Below are 26,052 nucleotides of genomic sequence, written 5' to 3' on the forward strand. Positions count from 1 at the left end.
AGTCGTTGAGTTATAGAAAACAAAAACTATAAATATATTTTCATACTTTAAATAATAAATTATCAAAAGAAAAATAAGATTGTATCAGGTATTTGCAATTGTTTCTGATTTTTTTGGAGCTATTTTTTATTTCAATAAGAATAATAAATAAATATTTCACTTATTTATTTCTATTCATTTGAATAACATAGTATCGTTTCAACTTTATTTGTTCTTTTTAGATAGAAGAATTCGCACTTGTTACTATAACAATATACGAAAATGACATTTGCAAGACCAATTGTTAGCGTATTTCCAATAAATGACTCAACGAAGGCAGTTTCAACGATTCCATTACCAACTGTCTTTGTTTCTCCATTAAGACATGATCTCGTTCGCTACGTATTTACAAACATGTCAAAGAATAAAAGACAAGCTTATGGTGTTTCTACGAAAGCAGGTATGTTTTGGATTCCATAAAAGGTAATATTACTGCTTATGCCTCAATGGTATCATGATCTTGGAGAATTGGTGTTTGCGTTTGAATGTGGGAAAATATCTGATTTGTGATGAAAGCTATTTTGATAGGGACATCTGATTTTAACATTAAAATATGATGTCTGAAATTAAGATTTCACAAGATAGTAGATTCTGATGTTATTTTCCCAATATTCTGTATATCTACATACGTATACATTTAAATGCATAAAAGTCACCTTGAATATACTTAATACTGTTTTAATGTTAATTTTATACCATTGAATTGCACTATTACCTTTTTATATATTGATAAAATGATTTAATTTTAATTTGCTATTTCCAGGCCATCAACACTCCGCTGAATCATGGGGTACTGGTAGAGCTGTTGCTCGTATTCCACGTGTTTCTGCATCCGGTACCAGTAGATCAGGTATGTTTTACACCCAAATTACAGATATTTATGGAGTGGCGTATATGTAATAATCAGAATTGGTTCTATTATTGAAATGATGTGATCTGTACCGTCATTATATTAAGATAATGTTATGTTTTGAAACGCAAACAATTAATGATGTATAATAAGTCGTGCACCACACTGAATTTGAAATTAATGTTAATTTCTTTATGTGGATAAACCGATTATTTGCTATTCAATAACGATTTTGTTCTTGGATAGTCTGAAGTGTTTTATTGTTTCTAAATATTGACATTATTTTCTTTATAACATCAATATATTTTGTTAAATAAAATGCAAACACTGGCATTTTATTTAAGTATGTTCGGTGTTATGGAGATTATATTATCAATGTATAATGAGGTTCGGTTATGCCATAACAACGGATCTATGCATGCGAAGTTGTGACTCAGAATATTGTTTTAATAATACGGGCTAATTAAACACCAAGATTTCATTCTCCATAAATTATCTTCCTTTCACATTCTTTGGTCAAATTACTAACTTTGAAATTATCGATTGTTTCGACTTACAGGCCAGGGTGCTTTTGGTAACATGTGTCGTGGTGGTCATATGTTCAGTCCAAACAAGACTTACAGAAGATTTCACAGGAAGATTAATACAACTGAGAAGCGTCATGCTGTTGCTTCTGCCATTGCAGCAACAGGATGCCCGGCTTTGGTTATGGCACGTGGTCATCGCATTGATAATATACCTGAATTACCATTGGTTGTTTCCAGTGATATTCAAAATATTAAGAAGACCAGTGCAGCAATCGAATTCTTCAAAAGTTTCGGTAAGTTTTGTTTGTGGAAGGAGATGATTTTATTCGGTTTTGAGTTGTATTTGCAATTTTACGTAGTAACAAGAAATGGATATTACAATGTAATACTATAATGTATGCATTATGTATTCAATGTATTTGGGATGATTCTGGAAGTTACCCAGCTCATACTGAATTCAGTAATATGTTGAGCATGCTTCCTTTTTGATTATATCTGAGATACATTAAAAACAATTTATTGTGATATCTGTGACTCTTTCTTACTACGCCACCAAGTTGCCAATATGTATAACCCAAACAATCTCGATATCATTACTTTCCATCAATATATAAATTATAAACAATGTCTAACTAATAATCAACTTACTTCGATAATATTAGGCCTCGAAGATGAAATGAAGCGTATTGAATCTTCTGTTGCAATTAGATGTGGTAAGGGTAAAATGAGAAACAGAAGAAGAGTATGTGCAGTTGGTCCACTAATTGTATATGCTGAGGATAACGGGATTGTAAAGGCTATGAGAAACATTAAGGGCGTCTCTACATGTTCAGTTGAACGTTTGAATTTACTTAGACTCGCTCCTGGTGGTACCTTTGGTAGATTAACAATCTACACAAAAGATGCAATTAAAAGACTCCAGGAAATTTATGGTAGTTATACCAATGGTTCTTCATCTAAAGTTGGATATACTTTACCACGTGCAGCAATGACAAATGCCGATATTGGTCGCATTATTAACTCAACTGAAGTTCAATCTGTATTAAGACCATTACGTGGTTTCAGGTGCATGATGTCAATGAATAGGTCAAAGACTAAGAAAAACAATTTAACCAACTTATCAATTAGAGCTCGTCTGAACCCAGCTTACACAAGGCTTAGAAGAAATGCAAGACTAGAACAGATCCCAGGTACAAGAGCTCATGGAACCAAGAAACTCCAAAAGGCAGCAAATCGTGCATTGAAGAAATCAATCAAACAAAAATCCGACATTGCAATTGCAGCAAGGGCTCTTTCTGGTCACAACCAAAACTGAACTAAATGAATGACAACTTGAGTGAATTGCCAAGTTTTTACTTTTAATATTAGTGTTGATACACGACAATGTCAATTTTCTTCTTAGTTTTATCCCCTCGTACATAAACTTTAATAATTTGGATAGGTTTTTATGTGAAGTTGACTTTTTTTTAATTGTCACGAAGAGGTGATGAAATACAAACATGTACTGATTCTAAAAGTAATTAATTTATTTCCTTGGTTGGTCCTAGTAAAAAGTAAATTTAAATTGTATTTCTTGTTACTTTGATCTATTTCTCACTAAAAATTTCTTTTTTCATTTTCATTTGTCTTGTTTTGCCACTGTTTTTTTGAGTTTTCCAGTGACAGTATGTTCGTATTTGGATTTGCTTGTATTAACTTTTTCCCCAGTTTTTCGGTAAAATCTATTAATTTGTTTATTAGAACTTGTCTGTTTAAATGTAATAATTCAATCGAATTAAAATAATAATATACAACTATAAATTCAAACTTACCTATTAACATCACTTTTGGAATTATGTGTACTTTTAAATAATAATATATTGTTTAATTTATTCTTTTTTTCGTACAGTGATTCTTCTCTATTACTTAATTCTCTTTGTTTTTCAAGCAACTCAGAGTTTAGTTTTTTTGCATTTGTTATTTCCTCACATATCTCCTTTTGAATTTTCCTAATTTCAGATATATTTTCATCTTTTTCCAGTAATTTTTTTTTCATACTATCCAGCTCTTGAACCAAATTTGATATTTCAAGAATAATATTTTCATTATTAATATCTATATTTTCATTTTTATCGCTATTCACATAGTAAGCCTTAGCCTCTGAAATTATTGATTCATCATTGAATATATTTGATAAATCAAATTCCCTATTTGTTTTAAACAAGTAGGATATTAATTTATTCTTTTCTTGTTGTTTTTCTATTTGCCTTTTTATCGCACTTAATGTATTGTTGATATCTTTTATATTTAATTCATTTAGTGTTAATTTACTTTTCATTTGTTTCAACACTTGATTCATACTTTTTATATTTTCATTTAATTCATTTTTTTTCTCTCTTATTTGAAGTATTGCTTTTCTATTACTTGCTATTTTTTTAATTAAAATATCTAATTTTTGTTTATTTTCTTTGATGTCTTTATTTATTCTATCACTATTATTTTCATATTCATCCAATAATTTTTGTTTATAATTATTCATCCCTGCGTACTCAGCCTTCAAAGTTAGTATTCCAGTATTTTCCAGTGATATCATCCCCAACATACACCTTGTATTGTCCTCCACACTTTTTAAATTATCCTCCAATTGAATTAATTGTTTATTTTTAACATAATAACAAGATTCTAGAGACAATATAGATAACTTTAATATGTTTAATTCTTTGTTTAATTTTTCTTTTTTCTCTAATTCAATATCTATTTCTTTTTCTTCATTTTTTTTTAAATTTACTTTTTCTGCATATACTTTCTCTTTCACCTGAAACTGGCTTAATATGTCATTATATTCCTTGTCCTCATTTGCCAACAATTCTTTATTCTTTTCCTCATCTATAGATATTTTATTCAGATCAGTCAAGTATTTCTCTATTCTACTTTTTATTTCATAATATTCAAATTTTACTCTTGAATATTCACTGCTCTTTCTTTCTATTGATTTAATTATGTTGAATATTCCGTCTTGTTCTGTTGTGTACTCTCTATGAATTTTCTCGCTTTTTTCTATAATCTAACGGTGTGTAAGTTGAATATATTTCAAAACAATGAATGTAATTATAATTTTTTCTAACAAGAAGGTATATTTAATATAAATTAACTTACTTTTTTAACATTCTCATTGTTAGTTATTATCTTTTCGAATTTATGATACAACAATTTTGCTTCACTTGAAGTCGTTCCTTTTTTATTTATATAATCATAAACATATTTTGATATTTTTGAATTGAACATTTTACTTTAATTTAAATTCATTACTCTTTCACTCTATTATACTTTTCTTGATTCTTCTCAAGGTTAACAACCAAAATAATACTGCTATTGTTATTATACTCCTCTAATTAATTTATTACTCCTATTGCAGTATTAAACTACCTATTTAAAATACACTAATTGCAATCCTAAGTTCATAATTCAATTTAAAGATTTGTTCAGTATAACAAATTTAAGCGCAGATTAATTTTAGCAATATTAAAGTGCTAAACAATTTAAATATTTAAAGAATTTGTGTGATGTAATTTTTTACATGTTGATTGTTTGCATTCTTTTAGTACCGGTATTTGCATGCCTGCATGTGGATATATCATTTTGCACTGAAATAAGCGCTAAATCCATGCAATTTGATTATAAAATACAACTCGTAACGAACAAAAAAATCTACACGCGTTCATTATTAAGGGAAAATAATGTTAAAATTAAGTGTTTAAACGATCACATTGAAAAAGAGTAACAGTGTATGTTTAATTTCTCAGTAGTAATATGTAGTGATTCTTTTGAAATTATAGAGAAATGTATTATTTTTTATAGAAACGAGACTTCCTAATATTATTAAGTTTAATTTTAAGCATCCAGGAAGGAACTGTTGCCCCAGAAGATTTAATAACTTTTGCAATTGATTTAATTTTTGGTATATCATTTAGTGTAAAGAATGTGATTGCATATCCAGTTCTACCACCTCTTCCACAACGCCCAACTCGGTGAATGTAATTATTGGGTGAGTGTGGAAAGTCGTAATTAACTACACAAGAAACGTTTTTAAAGTCAACGCCTCTTGCCATTAAGTCAGTACAAATAAGAATCCATATTTTTCCTGCTCTAAATCTTTGAATAATATTGTCCCTTTTTATTTTTGACATTTCAGAATGAATAACCTCAACAATAAGACTTTCATACAGTAATTTGTTGTATAGTCTTTGTGCATCTTGCTTACTATTTGTAAATACAAGAGTCGGTAATATTATTTTTCCTTGTCTTATAAGTTGTCTAAATGACTCCATTTTAGCATCATTTTTCGTTACGCATACAAGTTCTTGAATAATTGTACTGGAAGCAGCTAATTTGTGACCAAGAGTGACTTTAACAGGTGATTTCATAATTGTGTCTGCCAGATTGACCACATTTTGTGGTAGAGTAGCAGAAAAAGCAACAATCTGAACTTTTTTTCCCTTTGAAATGTTTGAATATGAAAGTATTTCGTCTATTTGTGGTGCAAAACCGAGATCAAGAAGTTTATCTACCTCATCAAGTACTATCACCTTACAATTTTCCAGGGTAACAATACCATTTTTACATATATCAGCAAATCTATATGGTGTGGATACGGCTATATCTAATCTTTTTGTTTTTTTCTCTTGTTCTTTATTTATTCTACCACTTATATACCTGCAACGATATTTCTTACCGTGAGTATCTAGTATAACTTTAACTTCTCTAACTATTTGCTGAGCAAGCTCTCTTGTTGGACTTAGTATCAAATTTGAGCAATAAATTTTCTCATTTTGAAGTCCAGACAAGATTGGAATTATATAACAAAGTGTTTTACCTGACCCTGTAGGTGATTGCACGAGTAGGTCTGTGTCTGAAAACATAAGTGGTATAACTTGAGATTGAATGGGAGTCGGATTTGCGTATTTTAGTATGTTTGTGATGTTATGAATCACCCATTCTGGAACGTTGCCATTTTCTTTGATTTCACCAAAAGTAAAAAGAGGTTTTGTTTTGTTGTCACCATCTACGACTATATTATATTTATTCCTCATATCCAATATCTGCTCCTCAGAACAGTTATTCTTATCTATTTCCTCGTTCTCATTATACAACTCTGTATTTGATTTATTTGTTGTGAAATACCCACCCACTCCAGACATTTCGTTCGATATTTTTTCCCATAGTTCTTTAGATTTTCTTCCATTTGTAAATGAGGTACCGGAAGCTAATATAGAAAATGATGACTTTCTACTTTCAATATTACCTTTTTTATTACCTGCGTATAACAATTCTTTCATTGTTTAGTGCCTATGTACAGGTCAACTCCTGAATTTAATGAAAATGTACTCAAAGTCGAATATAACTAAATATGTTCACATTCAGGTATAGTGAACTTGGTTTTAATGTTTAAATTATTTTATGGAAAATTTGTACAACCAGAACCAAAATTTAATATTTGTACTATAAATGTCAAATCAATTTACTTGGCAGCCTTTACTACCGCAACTCCAAATAAACAGCAAAAATAACTCATTACGAGATTTAAACACCTTTGGCGCCATATGTGATAATTGAGAAGAGCAAGACTATAATGGTAAAAAAAAAGTCAAAGAACAAACTCGAATGTACAAATTGAATCGATTAGCATCGCGATACTTGAATAATAAATTCAGAACTAATCACCACGGTAGGTGGCGGCCAGCCCAGGGAGAGTCACACAACTTATGTCGAGGAGGCACAGTACACAAAGTAGCATAGATAACCGTTAAAGTTGTAAAATTAATCAAGTATTAAATGTAAATTTACTGGATAGGCAATTATCAGTTTAAGTTTAATTTCACAGTTACAAAACTCAGTCCTAACATGTATCAATTTTAAAGCATCATTTAATTGCCCGACTCTCCAATAAAGTACATGCCTAATAAAAAGAACAATCAATATATGGGATACGCAATGGTTAATGTTTACTTATCACGAAATAATACTTAAGATACAGCAATTAGGAATAACATCAAATCCCAATTTAAGTTGCGTATTATACTATTGTATATGTATATGTATATATATATACATATATAAATTGGAACTGCCCAGTCGATTAAATATAATATCATAGGCTAGTCAGGGTGACACAACACACCTCAATTAAGTATGGTTTTGTTACAGATATAAATCTAAAATAAATCCACTTATTGGTTTCATGTCCCACATTTATACATATTAGTACATTGCTTCGTTATTATCTATTACAAGTGGTGTAGTAACGGTTGAGATGATGAAGCCTGCATAAATTAATGATTGTAGTAAACAAATGGATGATATTTTCTCATTTTGAATAAAGAAAAAAGGAACCATATACCATGTAAAAAAAAGTAAAGCATTATATTAAAAAGAATGTATGAAAATAGTAGTTATTCCGTTGTAATCCGAATATAATAAACAAATCGAAAGATGTCATTATTCGATTACGGCGCGAACTGTTTAATATAGTCAAAATCAATGCTGACAAAAACGAAATTATTTAACCAACCACTATTAGTCTTTATAAAGGTCACTTCAGAAACTCGAGCGAAGATTCTTGTTTTCAAACATCTAGAAGATAATTTCAATAGGGGAATCTTTGTTTCATCATCAGAGACCAAAAACATACCGAAAATGACTCACAGCTAACTAATCCACAATCAAGTCATATTAACTTGTTAATTATTGATATAAATGAGTAATAATAGTATAACAACGATAATGGTAACAATACAGTGATAACAGTAATAACAATACCAAATAAATAGAATAACTCCTTGTCATCAGAATTAGAATGGTGGCAATGTCTTGGAATTTATAACAAAAACGGAAATAAGGTATGATATATAGCCAATATAGAGCAACATAATGTTGTAAAACAATGAACTGGGTAAAATGGAATTGTAAAGCTTTCAGCATCCACAATTTTTATGTGAATTCCAAATATTCAAGACAAATAACTGCTGTTGTCATTATTACCAACAGAACCGTGTGTAATCAATAATGACCGATTACTACTTCTACTATATAAGTACAAAGCGAGTAATAAACTCATTTTCTCACAAATACAATGTATTACTTTTCATTATAATTACTGTAATCAATAATGTTATTACATTCACCTCACTGCCGTATACAAAATGAAAAGCCCGAGATATAATGCAATTAATCTACTCTATACCACTGGTTGTATGGATAATAAAGTGGATGTTTCCATTAACAGTGCTCACGTATCAGAATCATAAACCATATTATTGATTTAAAGTTTTGGGATTTAGAAAGCGAAAGTAAGAGTCGTTTATGAAAAAACAACAATAGTAGTAATAACGATAATATATATCTCTCTTGTTTGATGCTTCATATCTTGTCCTACCTACTTCATTTATTTACTCTTATTTTCTTTTTAATCTACACTGTAAACGATTATGAACAACATCCTCCTTGTCTAATTGGTTGGGCACCTGCAAGTTTAGGACCTTGTTGAGTAGAACCCTTGCTGCTTTGATTGTTTACTTGAACTCTTTTTTTAATCTCCCCAGCCATGGTGTGGAAAGCCTGTTCAACATTATAGGCATTTTTAGCAGAAGTCTCTATAAACTTAATTCCATGAGAGTCAGCAAGCTCTCTCCCTTCATCAGAAGTAACCACCCTTTTACTAACAAGATCGCACTTATTTCCAACCAACAGTTTGTTTACATTTTCCATGGCATAGCGATCTATCTCCTGTATCCACTGTTTAACATTATCAAACGAATCCCTATCAGTCACGTCATAAACAATGATGATTCCGTGAGCTCCTCTGTAATAGCTTGAAGTTATCGTTCTAAATCTTTCTTGTCCAGCCGTATCCCAGATCTGGAGTTTTACGGTCTTGTTTTCAAGGTTTATAGTTCTAATCTTAAAGTCAACGCCTATAGTTGAAATGTAGCTATCTGTATAGGTATCATCTGCAAAACGTAACAAAAGGCATGATTTACCCACTCCACTATCACCTATAAGTAAAAGTTTAAACAAATAATCGTACTCTGGATTCATCTAGGTTCAAATTTCGCCCCAAAACAACCTGATAAAATGTGCCAAGCTTCAGTACTACCTAAGGCCTCACTCTACCCAATACTATCTTTACATAAAGCTGAATAAACAAGGTCTTCTAGCAACTTCTATCAGCGCTGAAGACGCCAGTAATTTATCTACACCTGAATTTATTTTATCCCTCATATTTGTTGTGCCAACATTATTAATGGGGAATTAATAGGCGGGAAAAATCATGTGTTGTGCCGCCATTTGATTTAATTATATACTAAAATTGCATAAATGAAAGAACATTTAGTTAATATCTAAATAAAACAAAGCTTAAGTTGGTTTACATGTAGATGCTAAATAAATCCATACTTGGTATTTGATTTTTGAATCAATCAAACTGTAATGTCCTTAGTTTTTCACATTTTTTTGGGTGCATCTCCTAACTATTTTTGAAGACAAAGCGGTTTAAAGAGTAGATCTTATTTCGCAAATAAATTAATTAGTCGATACTAATTGTTGGTGAAGGCTGCCTTTGTTTTACATATTTGTAATATTTTTGATTAGGGGTTTATTTGCGTGAACCCCCCCCCCCCCCCCCCNNACAAAGGCGTAAACTTCATTCCAAACGAATTTTTAGAGCTATCTAAGTTGGACATTCTTGTATTTAGTTGTCTATTCCACCCAGGCCGTTTTGTGAATAAAGGTTTGTAGCTTGAAATTACCAAAGTGAAGGCCTTTTAGCTCATTTCTATTTGTTTTATATCATTAAAGAGTTAGAATCGTATGCAGGTGAAACAGAAACCAATGCTAAGTACATAAGTAAAATAGATATTAAAATGTAACCCTCTATATGAACTAAATAACTACATACACTCCGAACCGATCTTCAATTAATATTAAAATGGATAAAAATGTTACTATTGTGAAAAGAAATAATTGGATATTGTATTCCATCATTTACAACTTACAAATGAAATTTAGAATATATATATATGTATATATTCAAAGCAAAGTAATAAAATTAATTGTATTTAAAATTTGCTTTTTTATTTGAAACTTGCATATCTTCAACATTATTATCTGAAGATGACCTGATTTCCTTTTGAAGTCTAAAAAAAGCTCTATCTCTTTTACCGGGCTTATTTCTCGGTTTCTTAATGTTGCTCTCTCTAATATTTGAAGAACCTATATCAGTATTAAAATCTCTTTTTCTAACTGTTTTTTTCCTTTTATCTGAATCATTTTCATCTGAGGAAATGTTATTATTGCCTTCATTATTATCTAATTGAGAATTATCGTAGTCATCTATTACATTGGTGAGATCATGAGTCCATTTTTCTTTTCCCCATGTTTTAATATATTTATTAGATTTATTTCTATCCTTTTTAGCAAGAGTCGGTATATCATTAGACACCTTTTTAAGCTTAGCAATGAAAAAACCATCCATATTATTTAAGTGAGGATATATTCTCCTAGTATATATTGATATGGTTGGATTGAATCTGTATTCTCTAAATTTAGATATACCATTCGAACCTATCTCTATCCCAAGTGGTACTAATTTAACATTTCTTGTTTTCAATATATAATCCATAACCATTTCATTTTCCTCAATTGAAACGGAACATGTTGAGTATACAATATACCCACCAGTTTTGCTATTTGCATCTACCATATCTATAGCTGCCTTCAATAGCTCTTTTTGAAGAAGAGAGTGTTGCGACAATTCCTTCACGCTTCTCTTAACTTTAACCGATGGATCCCTTGCTATAATGCCTAAACCTGTGCAAGGAGCATCTAATAATACACGATCTAATTTTGGTAAGAAAGGAGCCAATTCTCTTCCATCCATACTTGTAACAATACTATTATTTATTCCCATTCTGTGTAAATTTGCTATTAATGCTGTACATCTGTCTTTTCTTAAGTCATTTGCATAAAGAACCCCCATGTTTTTCATGAGTTGGCCTATATATGTTGTTTTTCCCCCTGGAGCTGCTGCCATATCCAGTATTTTCTCACCTGGTTGAGGTGCTAATGCCATTACTGGAATTAGACTTGATGCACTTTGAATCATATAATGCCCTGCTAAATATTCTGGTGTAGCTCCTATTGGAACACTACTTGAATATACTGTCAATCCAACTTTGCTCCATTCACCTATTGGATCTACATTTGCCCCTCTTGATATCAGTCTTTGGGCCAAGTCTCTTCTTCTACTTTTTAACATATTTGTTCTAATTGTTAATGGTCTTTTTGTTTCGTTTGCTTCAAAAAATTGTAATGCTTCTTTTGGTGAAAATAAATTTAATATATAATGTGTTAGCTCTAAATTATAGCCATATAACAATGATATATCATCTACCAATTTTAACATTAATTCACTCCTAGAAGTTAGCCTTTTTCCTCCAGCTCCTCTTATATCTAGTATCATATTTCCTTGTTTCGAGTCTAAATAATCTATTATCGTTTCAACTCTAGATTTTATTGTTTCTAGATCTTCACCTGTAACTCTTAAACCAAATGGACCTACTGTGCCATTTTCACCTCCTTTTATGTTCAAATCTATATCGTCCCTCATTTCACCCTCCTCCATTTCTTCTTCCTCTTCGCCAATTTCCCCATCTTCCATTTCGTCATTATCGTCATCGTTCATTTCTCCGTCCTCATATTCCGAATCATCCTCATCACCATATATTTCATCGGCGTCGTTAATTTCTTTATCTTTCTCACTGTAACCGTTCCCTTCCAGTTCGCTATAAATTTCACTTTCAGATAATTTTACATTGCTTACTTTTTTATTTTTTTTAATCACTTCCTTGCTTTTTATTCCTTTTTCTTTTTTTGGATTCATGGATTTTATCTCCGGGTCAATAAAAGACCCTGAATTCATGTCTAATTCCAGCTCATCTAATTCTGAATCTGATCCAGAATCAATTAGGAAGCCATCTTCTGATTCCAATTCATTATTTTCAGAGTCACTGGACAACAATACACTCCTTCCTTTCATTTTTTTCATCGTGGAAGAAACTACTTGCAATGAGGCCTTGCTTGTTTATAATAGTGATCAATGCTACAGTATAATGTAATCTTCTTTCGTAGAAACAATATTTTGAAAAATTAACTGCACTGTTCGGCTCTTATATGTAAAATTAATTATAAATGTTTTCATTAATAAAATATTTTTAAACCGGGTTTTTCTTATTCTAATTAATTAATTAATTAATCTTTTAAATCTTATTTTATTGTATAATTTTAATTTATCATATATATTTAAATGTATTGTTAAACTACCCGCCTTAATGCTAAATCACTTTTTGACCATTTACAAACAAATTATCTTTTTTTTTGTAGAAATTAACTTCAAGTCGATACTGAACAATATTGGCGCCTTTTTTCTTAATTTGGATAGTGAAAGGGTAATCAACAAGTGGCTCAAAACTGACAATTATTTTTGACATCTGAATTTTATGTTTACATGTTAAAGCGAAAAAGAAAAAAATTTTTAAGATAAAGGAAAAAGGGTGTAGATTTATTAATTAGGTTACATTTTTTTCATTTAGTTGAATAAATTTTGTAGTAGTTATAAATCCAAATATAATGAATGCAGATGTAGTTGCAATTACATTAAATGCCATCGTATGATCAGCTAGGATTGTTGGAATAATGTGGATTTTGTGGAATATTGTATGGGTCTGAGAATCATCATTATTCACATTCCAGAAAGTAACAGATGGAGGAGTTATTTGCCCTCTTTGTGACTTTGCTCCGTAATAATTTAAAGGGAGAAATAATTTATGAAAGTAAAAAATAACAACTAGATTCATTTTAGGGGGTAGCTCTGTACAAAAGTTTATTACAGTGTTTTTTCCTGAGTTATTTATGTCTAAACCAATATATTTCATTGCCTTATTTGAATATAATACTACAACATCTTCGTTCTTAATATCTTCATAAATGTCGGTTATTTCCTTTTTGTTAGAATACAAAATTTTTGTCTTGTGAAACCACAAATTTATAAATTTTGGAATTTTTTCCCAATGACAAAGTGTTATGTTTTTGTTAGATGTTTGATTGTTAATGTTATTATTCATATATATCACTAAGCTTCCTTGTGTCCAAATAGAATTAATCTCTCCTAATTCATTTATTGCATTTGTATATGATCTCCTCATGTCAACTTCACGTATATATTCGTGTTTTCTGGTGTTAAGGAATCTAATGTTATTTACATCACCATGAAGCTTGAATCTTTTAATGCTATTTACATAAGCAGGATAAATTAACGAGGAAATATCTTTGAATATGGATATATTACAATATTTTTGAAAAAAGTCTAAATTAAAAGAATTGGTATTATTGTCTATAAATATTTTATTTATATCTATCTCTAGGTATGACAAATAATTATTACCATTATTAGCATTCATTTCAATAAATTCACCTTCTTTTAATGGATACTTGTTTAAATAGACATTTCTACACAACAGGTTTTTATTATCACCATTTAAAGTTTCATTTTTAGAGTTAATACGACTTTCCACAAAAAAATATAGTTTAGATTCACCTATTGCTGGACACGGTTTTTTTATTTCACTGGAACACTCGAGTTTGTGAAAACACCACAAGTTAAATTCATCTTTGTTTATATTTTGAATAGATAAAACAGGGATTCTATCTTCACCATTCAACACTGTCTCTAAAAATAAAGTGAATACTGTTTTTGACTCGCCATAAGTTAATGAACTGTTTTTGTTTTTTGAATCACTTATTCTTTTCATTCTAAATCCGATTGATTTATAAGAAGAAGTAATAAAAGAATCTAGCGGAAGTTTCCCTAGAATTCCATTTTGATCTATATACCTAGAGAGACCGAATGAAAAACAAGGGAGCATTCTTTTCCAACAAACTAGTGTATCCATACAAAGAGTATCATCGTGGTTAGTACATATGACTTTTTTTGTATCGTAGTTAACATTCACATTAACACAGTTTTTTTCTATATACAATTCATTTTTAAATACATCAAGAGAACTACATAAAAAGTTAGAAAGACAGTTCAATATATAATTCCAAATGCCTTTTGCAATGACTGGGTGTTTGCTTGAATCTTTATATCTAAAGTCAAACGTTAATCCCGTTGGATAAATGTTTATTGGTGGCTCCCCCCAATTTTCGTCTCTCCAAACTCCCTGAACAGATATAACAAATAAATCTTCAAGAAAGTCCAACTTAGATAGCTCTAAAAATTCGTTTGGAATGAAGTTTACGCCTTTGTGCTTATGTATTTTTCCGTTTTGATCTATGCCCACTTCCATATTAATGTTATATCTAAAAAGGTATCTGTTTTTGTGTGGTAATCTATGTATCACATATTTATCATTAATGTTACTGTCTTCTATATGAATATCTTTTTCATTCAATAAACCTGAACATGGATTTTTGTCTAGTAATAATATAAAAACTGATATTACTTTTATAAAAATTAAAATCATAACTCTGTATTCAGGAGAAAGAAAGAGCTAAAAGTAGAATATTACATTAATAATTACAGCTAACAAATAAAATATCTTTTTTTGTTGAATTAAAGCCTTAAAATAAACAGAGATGAAATTTTACAATTTTATCAATGCCTAAATGGCATTATTAACATGAAACTTGTGGCGGCAATTTAGAATATATTTTATTTGTTAAACAGTATATGGCTTTATATAAGTGATTATATGTAAGAACGGCAAATGTATAATATTCTCGGAAAACCTAGTGATATTTTATAAGAAATCGTCTCTCTTTCTTGCCACACTCAAATACTGACGATTTATTCGGGGTAAACTTGAATTATTTTCGACATTCAAATTTTGTGTTCTTTCAAACAGGTTAACTGAAAATATATTAAGCAAAATGCACACATATCAAATGTGTTTAAATAGAATGGAGAAATCGAGTGAAAATACTCTGAGGGTAATAGAGTCGGCAAACAGGTCTTTAGAAACACATAGGAAAAAATTTGGAATGTCTCCATCTAAAGATAGAGATAAATTTGAAGAGATAGTGTCGAAAAGAAATAAGAATATTCCGGGTTTAAGAAAATTGGAAGAAAAATCACACAATAAACTAAATCAATCTGCTCCTAAATCAAAGGTAGTTCAAGAAAATATTCTGAATGATTTTCAAAATGAATCCCTTTCTATATCTGAGAAAAAAGTTATTGAATTAGAAAATCGTATTTCAAACATTTTAGAATATTCGTTACAATTGGAGAAAACAATCAAAACCTATTTGGATGATACTAAGTTAAATACTAATATCAGCAATAACTCAAATATGAATAATCGTTGCTGTTGCAACAGTATTAATGAATCAAAAATAGCTTCTATTGTAGAAAAAACAGTATTTTCTATATCAAACAAATTAAATAACATTAAAAGTCCACACAAACCAAGAATAAATTTATCCCATTTGGATTTAGAAAGATTATCCGATCAAATACTAGATATTTGTTTTGACGAGGTAATAAAGAATATAGATGGGGTATTAGAAAAGGTTTCGAAAAAATTACTCAAAACAATTTTTTAATTGCTATTTATTGCTTCTCCTTTATCAACATTTTTTTGATTATTTCCTTCAATAAAATATTACACTAAAAAGATAGTGGTGCTATATATATTATTGAAACCCTGTACACAGCCACACACAAGCAAATAAACTCGCAGCTCTTATTTGAAATTTATACCAAATAAAAAATGAAATAATGTTATTTCTTGCCGTTTTAATCTCTTCAGTACACTTCGGTAATTTATAATTTTTTGTTCCAATAAGATCGATTTATTTTAATTATGGTACCGCCACTTGGCGGGAAGTCGCATATTTGTTGTCCTTTGAGCTTTATGTTCACAAGGGTAAAACATCGCAGTATTTATTGAGGAAAAAACTAATATTGTAATTTATCGTAATTTTAGTTTGAAGTATATATCTAAGATAAATTTAACATAAGGTTTGCTATCAAGTATATACATTTTTTTATAAGAAGAGAAAATAATTCAAGTTTGTAAGGTCTAGGGAAAGTTGTAACTCTGAAGATGACAAAATATATTTTTGGGTTGTTACATATTTTGTTTTATATTTTGTATTCATTTTGTTTAGTTGATGTAAGTTTAATACAATTAAACCGTTAAAATGGATTTACTTTGAATATTTTATTCAATTACTATTGTTTTTATTTGCTTCAGGCCCAAACGGTATCTATGGACTCAACAAGTATACAAATAACTCTTTGGTTAAGTTTTTCATTGGTTGCGATTTTAGCTACATTTCTATACTTTATGATTAGCACATCACCAAATACAGGACGAGATCCCTTGTTAAATATGAGAATCAAATCAGAATCGGATAAAACCAAGTGATTTTGTTCTTTGAAAAACTATCGACTGCTATTTCTGTTTCAAAGTTAGAATTAATATTTAGCTTCACCCTTATTTTTACTAAACTATATTATTTTATTACTGGACTTTATCTGCATTTTAACACTGTAATTCCAACATAAGTTACCGTATCTTGTTGTATATTCACCAGAGGCAACTTCATATCTTGTAATATTGCTGTATATAAATGTTATATATTCAATTTTTAGCATTAAACACATTTGGATGCGTCAAGACTGAAAAAGCATCTGCCTTGACTGTATCAAACTGCAGAGACATTCTTTCTGCAAGAATTCGCTAAATATACCAAATTTCATGATTTTCACCGCACTTGTAACTTAATTCGTTCTCTAAATTCTGTATTAATACTCTTACTAGTAATTTAAGTTCACCTGACCCAAATATGCCCAAAATGACATGCTGGCGCCAAATTTTGTTTACCGTGTATAGTAATTAAAAAAATGAGTGAATAAAAAAAGTATATGAACATATGTATAAAGAAAATTGGGACTGAATAACTAAGGTAACGCGCATATATATCACACATTTCGATGATAATTTCTTGTATATTTTACATTTATTCGTCATAAACTTACATTTTTGTTTTTTTCCTTTATCTGAGTATTTAAGTACACAGTGGGTTATACAAGACACATGCAGTTGGAAAAGTGAACGTGGAAAATAGATAAATTAATAAAGTATAAATCAAGATTATGGATAAGTCAAAACGTTCAACCTGTATCCATATTAGCACTGCAAAAAAGTTTCTAACTAGTTACGTAAAACTATCGGAAGAAAATTTCTGTAGTGAGTATGATATATGTTACAACAAGCAGTGCAATAATGGGATAATAAAAGAGAGGAGTAGTTATGGAATCCCCAGAAAAAAGTGCGATACACCGATAGGATTTGTTGGAGTTGGTTTAAAACAGTCAAGTCGCATACCTTTGGAAATGCGAAAGGTATTTATAAATAGCTCTTACAGTGACGGATTTGCGAGTGATGACAATGATAGAGAATTAAGCTTAGATGATGAGCTTGGTAATGTTGGTGAACCTACTTACAGAGAGATAGATATCAGTGATGAAAAAAAGAGAAATACAGTGAAAAATATATTTAACAAAAATATTTCTATGAAAATAGATCTAGAATGTAAAAATATAAATGATAATAAAAATAATATACTGGAATGGTATAGATTGAATTGCCCAGTGTGGAATGAGAGCGGCCATATGGTAATGAGTGGTATATTTAAGTCAACCCCAGATTGGAAAAGACTTGTTTATTACAAGAACAAATTAAGTTGCGAGTGGGGATCTGCAATTGTTGTACTATTAATACAGTTTTGGCAAACATCTCTCTCATACACTGACTTAATTGTTAACAATAAGGATTTATCTATAGTGGAATACGTGGGTGGCAGCGAAGAGAGTTGCATACCTTTGAGGATATTAGTAAAGTTCGAGAGAAAGAATTCAAATGTTAGTTCTAACACTAGCACTGAACTTACCGTGAAACCAAACGAAAATTCTAAAAAAACAAATGTGTATAGACCATTTGAAAGTTTTAGAGAAGACCAAGATGAAGAATATAAAGAGGAAATAAAGAATACAAGGGTGTATTCTTACAGTAAAAATATTTTAAGATATTTAGAAATGGTGAAGTACATCAACTTAAAAGATTTGTCAAGCGAGTTTAGGCATTTAGAAGGTAAATTTAATAACGACTTTGATAAAGATATTTGCCAATTATATATGGATCATCCAAACGATTTCCAACTAAAATTTCAAAGCAAATATGATAAAGACGTAATTAAATTGATAAAAAGTTGTATAAAGGGAAGAAAATATGACAATGAAAAGAAGTTGTGGGTTTTTCCTATTGAAACTATTTATGAGTCTGTAAGAATGGTAGACTTTTTAGGTGGAAAGATTAATGGCATAGTATTATCACTTCTAGTGAATGGTAACAAAGCAAAATATTTGAGCAATAGTGAAAACGGCGTGAATTACGTTGAGTTTGATGATTTATTTTGTTCAGAGTATGAATTGGTTGAAAAATGGAAAAATTATCTCCCAAAAGCTTCTAAAAATGCGTGGTTCAGGTACAAAATACGTTTTCATATTGAAAATATATTCAACATTGATAACAAAATTAAAATAGAATCTACAAACAATGACATGAGCAGAATAAGGGATAGCAATATATTTTACTACTATTTAGAGTTAATTGGTGAAAGCAATGCTGACAATTATCAAAAAGATGAAATACTTAAAGTTTTGAGAAACAATGATATTGATATTAAATGGGACGAGAAATTAAAGCGTTGGAAATTGAAAATAGAACAATTTACTAAAGTTATTTCTATATTAAGAGAAAATCTTGAATATCACTTTTCAAATGTATTGGATGAAATTATTTACAAGAGGCTAAGAAAAAGTACCAAAAATATGAATATCCAGATAGAATCAATTGGAATTGAGGAAAAAAAATCAGAATTATCTCCATCTATTATTTGCAAATTAAGAAGAGCATCATTAAGAAAAAGTAAAATGAACGTCAATAATTATGATAATGAAGAAAATGATTATTCGGAAAACTATATAACTGAGACTTTAAATAAAACAAGTAATGTTAAAAAGTTGAAAATTGAAGATAGCAGTGACAGTGATTTATATGAAGATGACATTAACGATGATTATTCTAATATAAGGAAACAAGTAATAATATTGTCTTGTCTAGGTAAAGATGAATACGATAATATAAGACTTAAAAACAAAATAGAGAAAATGATAAATGAAATAAGAATTCCTGAACACCTTGATGGCATTGAATTTATGATGTGGCCAAAACATTATAAAGAATGGGAATTAATTTCATTTTTAATAATATCTAAAGATCTAAAATTAAATAACTATCATCCTAAACTCTTATTATCACTTATAAGTAATGTAATGGTAGTAAAAGAAAACATGATTGATTACATTATTCAGAAAAACACCTGGCCAGACGATTCATTTGAAACCAGATTTGAAATAATAAATGGCATCCCTTCACTGGAATCAAGATTGTATATAAGCGAAGGAATTTTCTGTAAAACAAAACTTTTCATTGCGGGAGACCCGAATTGCAATCATTTTAAATTGTGTACAAGGCTTGCAACTCTTGGAAACGCATCATTTGTCCAAAATCCTCTTTTAGCTGATTACATTGTAATATGTGATGAAAAAGATAAAACTGCTATTGAAATTAAAAAGTCTGTCCCTAAAAAACAAGCTACAAAAGTACAAAACACACATGGTGAAACGCATTCAATTCAAGTTACGCCAAAGTGGGTTTATGATGTTATTCTCGATTTCTCTATTATAAAGCCAACTTCAAAGAGAAATCACAAGGCATGGGTTTCCGAACGCAACTAAGTAAAAAAAAGATTGAATAAGTCCAGAAAATTTTAGCAACGAGTTATTTATTAGTACTATTGCAAAGTTTTTGTTATGTTCAACTACAATTATAATTTGTGTATCGATTTCAAGTAAACAAATCACGTTTATTTGCAATCAAAATACATATTTTTTCAGTGCGTTTATTTAATACAAAGAGCGCCGAATTATAGCCGCCTCTTTTCTTTTTGTTTATATTTGGGGGCTATTTTTGTGAGGTCTGTATTAACGAATATAAATATCTTCTATTGGTAAAGTATTTATTAGTAAAGGAACAAAATTGGACGATTTAATTTTTTTTCTTCGATTCTTTCTTCAATTTTTTGTTTTGTCATATTCTCTACCTGAGGTACGGGAATTTTTTTGGGAATAATTGTGATTGTAGGGCACAAATAACTGATAAGTTATTATTACCTTTATGCAAACATAAATAAGAAATAATTTTAGAGAGGAAAAAATAAAGCATGTCAGGATTTTCATCAAATTTAAGGAGTATGTTGGGGAACCTTCATGGTTTTGGGGGTTTAATGGCTCAGGATCCCGATTCCCCAATACCAGACACATCAGAACAAGTATATATATCCTCACTAGCGCTCTTGAAAATGCTTAAACACGGAAGAGCAGGAGTTCCGATGGAAGTAATGGGTCTTTTATTGGGTGAATTTATAGATGACTATACAGTTCGTGTAGTGGATGTGTTTTCAATGCCACAATCTGGAAATAGTGTAAGTGTAGAAGCTGTTGACCCAGTCTACCAGACAGATATGTTGGAAATGCTGAAAAGAGTAGGAAGGTCTGAATTGGTAGTTGGTTGGTATCACTCTCATCCTGGATTTGGATGCTGGTTTTCGGGAACTGATGTAAGCACTCAACAAAGTTTTGAACAATTAAATCCAAGAGCTGTAGGCATAGTTGTAGATCCAATACAATCTGTAAAAGGAAAAGTAGTCATAGATTGTTTCAGGTTAATAAGCCCACAATCTGTAATTGCAGGGCAAGAACCAAGACAAACAACATCAAATATTGGTCATCTTAACAAACCTTCAATTACGGCTCTTGTTCATGGGCTCAATAGAAATTACTATTCTATTGCTATTAAATACAAAAAGAATATATTAGAACAAAAAATGCTAATGAATTTACACAAGCCCAGTTGGAGTGAACCACTTCGTTGTATAGAAAAGGAAAAGCTTAATGAAATTACAAGCAAGCATATTAAGCAAATATGCGATACTAGCAAACAGTACTATGAATCAGTTAAATCAGAACTTACAAAATCCCAAAAGGAGCTCGAACTTGAGAATGTCGGAAAAATAGACCCTAAAAAAAGGCTTAATTCACACTTAGAAACGGTTCTTACTGAGAATATATTACAACTACTCAAATCCAATGTAGTCTCATCTCTGATATAAAGCAAAGAGTACCATAGCCTTATAAATGAACTTCTACAAAGTAAATATTTTTAGTTACTGTGATTTTTCCTTTCGAAACACACTACTATCGCAAAAAATATTATACTCCCCTTAATAATTATAATCAATAATATCATATGTATAGTATAGATAATTAATGTATTTTATCTGTATTACACTGACTTGTTTCTCATAATAATGCTTTATTATAATTGTTTTTGATTGTTATATTAAGATGTGCACATGACTTTTGCTAGAGAAAGATGCCGATAAAGTTACAGGGTGTTGTAGATTAGTTTTTGTTGAACCGTGCATTCACACTATGTAATTTTAGTACTAAACAGTGTATTTGGTGTCATATGAATGCTATATTATAATAGCCAAATTAGGATTCGAGTGATAATGTTCATTTTGCCTTCAAATTGTTGGAAATTAACAGGTTAGAGGAAAATTAAACTAAAAATGAAGGAATTTATTTATTAACACGATAAATATTCTGATAGAAGTAGGTAATTTCGTAAACTTATATATAATAAGTATATTAATTTATTTGAATTTTATCTTTAATATTCAATAATGCTCGTAAAAATGTATAAGCCTTTTTTTACGATATATTACCCCTCACAAAAAAATAGGGCAGGATAGATAAAACTAATATTAGAGGTTGTGTTGGTAATATATAGATGCAAACATACATATAGTACATATATATATATATATATATATGTACATATATACATATATATACATGTATACACATATATTTTCTTATTTTCACATATATTATGAAATTATTGCATGTTAAAAGTAGAAATAAACCAAAGCAGTTTGTGATTGTTGCCTATTTTACAATTCTGCAATAGAAACAGTTGTAAATTCAATATTTAAATTTAACTTACCTGTAAGTCTGGGAGAAGCGCAGTACAATACACTAAAAAAGGTTTAAAGGTGAGGAAGGATAGGCATTTAATAGTGTTCAGAATTCGGGGTTTTAAACATTCTTTTCTATTATTGTGAATAAGCAATTAATTTAAGAATTTGTACATGATAAATCACTATATTAACAGAAGTTGAGAATACTTTGAAAGAATTGATATTAATAAAGTAAAATAAAGTTCATAAAAGGCGAGTTTACTGAGCAGAATAGAAGTGTGAAATAATTTTACTTTTTTAGTAATTGGAATCAAAGAGTTGCATTTAAAAAATAATATTTTAGCATACAGAAGGCTTCATATTTATTTATTTTTGTAGAAAATAAATTTTAGGAAGAGTGAAAATACTGCTACTTAAGAGTTAAAATTGAGATTATAAAACAGATATTATATTTATTAATGAAATTGAAATGTTAACAAAGGATAAATTGAGCAATTGTAATATGAAGGGATTTATGAATCAAAAAAACAAGGCAGAGGAAATAAATATTGAAAAAAAGATATTAACAAATAAGGATATAAACTACAAAATCCATAGCCAGGAGAGATTAGATTCAGCGTCTAATCTGGAACTTGCAATAGACTCGCAGAATAGAAATAATAAAATGAGCAATAACATCAATAATAATTCTAATTCTAGTTACGTTCCAACAGCAGCAAACAGCCCGACTTCATATTCAAGTTCATTAACATCAATACCTGATGATAGAGGAGACGTTTACGAAGTACTAGAAAGTGTCCCTAATGATGGAAGAATAATGGACCATGATTTGCATCTACTAAATAAAGCAATACATCCAGAACCATTTAGCATATTGGGATATCAGAAATTTGGTGAGGACTCTGAATACGAGTATTATGTGGTAAGAGCATGGATTAGAAATGCAAAGAATGTAAAAATAAAAGCACTAGATAATTCATTTTCTTCAATAGGTTTAGATAACACGCCTGTTGAGATGGAGAATAGATATATCAATGGAAATAATACATGGCTTTTTGAGAAGGCTTTTAGAACTCTCAAAGATAGGATACCAACAGCTAGAACTCATTTTTGCGGGTATGACAGTAATAACTATAATAAAAATGACCTAAAAGAAAATTTGCAAGGAGAGAATATTAGAACGAGAACAAATCAAGAACAAAGTGAGAATAATAACAATAATGGTGACAACAATCCGCCATATACTCAAAAAAAGGGCAAATTAACTTTCGAGAATACAACATGCAGTACAGATGTAGCATGCAATTATTATATTCATGATAATTTAGATTCCAATAACTGTTTAAGAAAATTGTATTACGAGTACCTGGTTGAGTATATAAATGATAACTCTGGAAAAGAGTACAAAATTAGAGACACATATTCATTTGGTCTGTTATTGTCTGATGATGACATTAAACTGTTTCAATCTGGTAGTTGTTGGCATGTAGATAATATATTTGGTTCTCACATAATCGAGTATAATGGGGTTAAAGGTGTTAGATTCACAGTATGGGCTCCAAATGCTAAATTTGTAAGGGTCGTAGGTGACTGGAACAGCTGGGATGGGAGAGCCAATCCAATGCGTTTGAGATACGGAGTTGGAATTTGGGAGTTGTTTATACCACATTTAGGGCCTGGAGAAAAATATGGATATGAGATCCATTCAAATTTGAACGATATATTTGTTAAAATAGATCCATATTCGCAAGAATATGAGATACCACCTAAATATGCCTCCATAATAAGCAGCTGCGACGATTCTTATAAGAACAAGGATGACCGCTTTAAGTGGGAGGATGAAGATTGGATGAAAAGAAGGAAAGAAATGGGGATTAAAGGAGAATTAAGAAGGCAACCAATATCAATTTACGAAGTTCATTTGCCAAGTTGGATGAGAAAGGAAAACGGTGATTACCTAAGTTACAGAGAGATAGCAAAACGTTTGGTTGATCACGTCAAAAATTTAAATTTTACATATGTTGAATTTCTCCCGTTAGCACAACATCCGTTTGAAGGAAGTTGGGGATACCAAGTAACTGGTCAATATGCACCGTATAGTCGTTTGGGAACTCCTGACGACTTCAAATATCTCATAAATGAGTTGCATAAAGCTAATATTGGTGTCTTCATGGATTTTGTTCCTGCTCATTTCTGTAAAGACTCATGGGGTCTTGTTTACTATGATGGAACACCTACATATGAATATGGAGACCCAAGAGAGGGTGAGCACAAACAATGGGGGACTGCTGTGTTTAATTTTAGAAGAAACGAAGTTAGATCATTTTTACTAGGTGCTGCTTATCACTGGTTAAGACGTTACCATATCGACGGTTTGAGAATAGATGCGGTTAGTTCAATGCTTTATAGAAATTACTTAAGACCTAATGGTGAATGGATTCCTAATGAATTTGGTGGGGATGCTAATCTAGAGGCAGTTAGTCTACTTCAAGAACTAAACTGGGTAATTCACAAAGAATTTCCTGGAGTTTTTACGATGGCAGAAGAAAGTACAGCCTGGCAAGGAGTTACCAAAAAAGATGGTGGATTAGGATTCGATGCAAAGTGGGATTTGGGGTGGATGAATGATACATTAAGTTACCTGTACACCCCACCAGACAAAAAAAGCAGTAAACACAACAAATTGACATTTAGGGGATTATACATGTCACACGAGAGTTGGGTTCTTCCATTAAGTCATGACGAAGTGGTTAATGGTAAGGGCAGTTTGCTAGACAAATGTGGTTTTACTGGAGCACCGTATATGGACAGAATAAGGACATTAAAAGCTCTTTTTGGTTATCAAATTGGGATCCCGGGGAGACCGCTCTTATTCCAAGGTGCTGAGATTGCTCAAGGCAGGGAGTGGAAGGAAAACAGATCAGTTGATTGGCACGAAGGCGAAGAGGATATAAGAAAAAAGGTTTGCATTTTTTTAAGTGATTTATTGGGAATATACAGATCTAATTTAAGCTTACATGCTGGTGATGATGAGTCTTGGAATTTCCAGTGGGTAGATTGCGAAAATTCCCAGGATTGCATTATTGCTTTTTTAAGAAAATACAAGGAATGGTATAATGATATAGTAGTTATTTGTAATTTTAGTTCCAGAAGGTATCAAAATTATCCTATTGGCGTTCCTCATGGAAAAGAGTGGAAAGTATTGATTAATTCCGACGACTGGAAATATGGTGGAGCCATGTTTGGCCCTGGTAATAACTCTACTGTTACCGCATCCCATGGAGGGAGAGTCGGGTGGGACTATTGTCTATGGGTAGATATTCCAGAATTTTCTTGTATGTATTTTAAACCCAATTATATTGTTCCTGAAGTAAACAACGATCAAACAAAAAAAGAAGGTAATTAGTATTTCACACCCTTCTGTTACTT

General features: G+C 30.5%; 10 protein-coding genes across 10 annotated transcripts; 5 read left to right on the forward strand and 5 right to left on the reverse strand.

Annotated features, from left to right (window-relative positions):
- Positions 1–261: 261 nt before the first annotated feature.
- FG379_001064 (60S ribosomal) lies at positions 262–2,731 on the forward strand (the record flags this gene model as incomplete). Its single annotated transcript, XM_067326667.1, has 4 exons — positions 262–439; positions 803–889; positions 1,449–1,718; positions 2,079–2,731. 4 exons carry the CDS (start codon positions 262–264, stop codon positions 2,729–2,731), a joined length of 1,188 nt encoding a protein of 395 aa, XP_067184316.1.
- Positions 2,732–3,012: 281 nt separating this feature from the next.
- Positions 3,013–4,680, reverse strand: FG379_001066 (restin; the record flags this gene model as incomplete). Its single annotated transcript, XM_067326669.1, has 3 exons — positions 3,013–3,163; positions 3,228–4,459; positions 4,552–4,680. 3 exons carry the CDS (start codon positions 4,678–4,680, stop codon positions 3,013–3,015), a joined length of 1,512 nt encoding a protein of 503 aa, XP_067184318.1.
- Positions 4,681–5,240: 560 nt separating this feature from the next.
- On the reverse strand, positions 5,241–6,731 carry FG379_001067 (dead box RNA helicase; the record flags this gene model as incomplete). The annotated part of the gene is made up of 1 exon (XM_067326670.1): positions 5,241–6,731. One exon carries the CDS (start codon positions 6,729–6,731, stop codon positions 5,241–5,243), a length of 1,491 nt encoding a protein of 496 aa, XP_067184319.1.
- A 2,146-nt stretch (positions 6,732–8,877) lies between these two features.
- FG379_001068 (RAS small GTpases RIC1 ypt1) lies at positions 8,878–9,489 on the reverse strand (the record flags this gene model as incomplete). Its single annotated transcript, XM_067326671.1, has 1 exon — positions 8,878–9,489. One exon carries the CDS (start codon positions 9,487–9,489, stop codon positions 8,878–8,880), a length of 612 nt encoding a protein of 203 aa, XP_067184320.1.
- Positions 9,490–10,498: 1,009 nt separating this feature from the next.
- FG379_001069 (nucleoprotein) lies at positions 10,499–12,487 on the reverse strand (the record flags this gene model as incomplete). The annotated part of the gene is made up of 1 exon (XM_067326672.1): positions 10,499–12,487. The coding sequence occupies one exon, from the start codon at positions 12,485–12,487 to the stop codon at positions 10,499–10,501; it is 1,989 nt and encodes a 662-aa protein (XP_067184321.1).
- Positions 12,488–13,016: 529 nt separating this feature from the next.
- On the reverse strand, positions 13,017–14,972 carry FG379_001070 (Gpi16p PIG-T family with signal peptide and transmembrane domain; the record flags this gene model as incomplete). The annotated part of the gene is made up of 1 exon (XM_067326673.1): positions 13,017–14,972. The coding sequence occupies one exon, from the start codon at positions 14,970–14,972 to the stop codon at positions 13,017–13,019; it is 1,956 nt and encodes a 651-aa protein (XP_067184322.1).
- Positions 14,973–15,408: 436 nt separating this feature from the next.
- Positions 15,409–16,053, forward strand: FG379_001071 (uncharacterized protein; the record flags this gene model as incomplete). Its single annotated transcript, XM_067326674.1, has 1 exon — positions 15,409–16,053. One exon carries the CDS (start codon positions 15,409–15,411, stop codon positions 16,051–16,053), a length of 645 nt encoding a protein of 214 aa, XP_067184323.1.
- Positions 16,054–17,611: 1,558 nt separating this feature from the next.
- Positions 17,612–20,317, forward strand: FG379_001072 (uncharacterized protein; the record flags this gene model as incomplete). Its single annotated transcript, XM_067326675.1, has 1 exon — positions 17,612–20,317. The coding sequence occupies one exon, from the start codon at positions 17,612–17,614 to the stop codon at positions 20,315–20,317; it is 2,706 nt and encodes a 901-aa protein (XP_067184324.1).
- Positions 20,318–20,802: 485 nt separating this feature from the next.
- On the forward strand, positions 20,803–21,750 carry FG379_001073 (Mov34 MPN PAD family proteasome regulatory subunit; the record flags this gene model as incomplete). Its single annotated transcript, XM_067326676.1, has 1 exon — positions 20,803–21,750. The coding sequence occupies one exon, from the start codon at positions 20,803–20,805 to the stop codon at positions 21,748–21,750; it is 948 nt and encodes a 315-aa protein (XP_067184325.1).
- Positions 21,751–23,092: 1,342 nt separating this feature from the next.
- On the forward strand, positions 23,093–26,029 carry FG379_001074 (alpha-glucan branching enzyme; the record flags this gene model as incomplete). The annotated part of the gene is made up of 1 exon (XM_067326677.1): positions 23,093–26,029. The coding sequence occupies one exon, from the start codon at positions 23,093–23,095 to the stop codon at positions 26,027–26,029; it is 2,937 nt and encodes a 978-aa protein (XP_067184326.1).
- Positions 26,030–26,052: the final 23 nt, after the last annotated feature.

The sequence above is a fragment of the Cryptosporidium bovis genome (genome assembly GCF_009768925.1).
Source record: "Cryptosporidium bovis isolate 45015 chromosome Unknown contig_20, whole genome shotgun sequence".
Classification (NCBI taxonomy): Eukaryota; Apicomplexa; class Conoidasida; order Eucoccidiorida; family Cryptosporidiidae; genus Cryptosporidium; species Cryptosporidium bovis.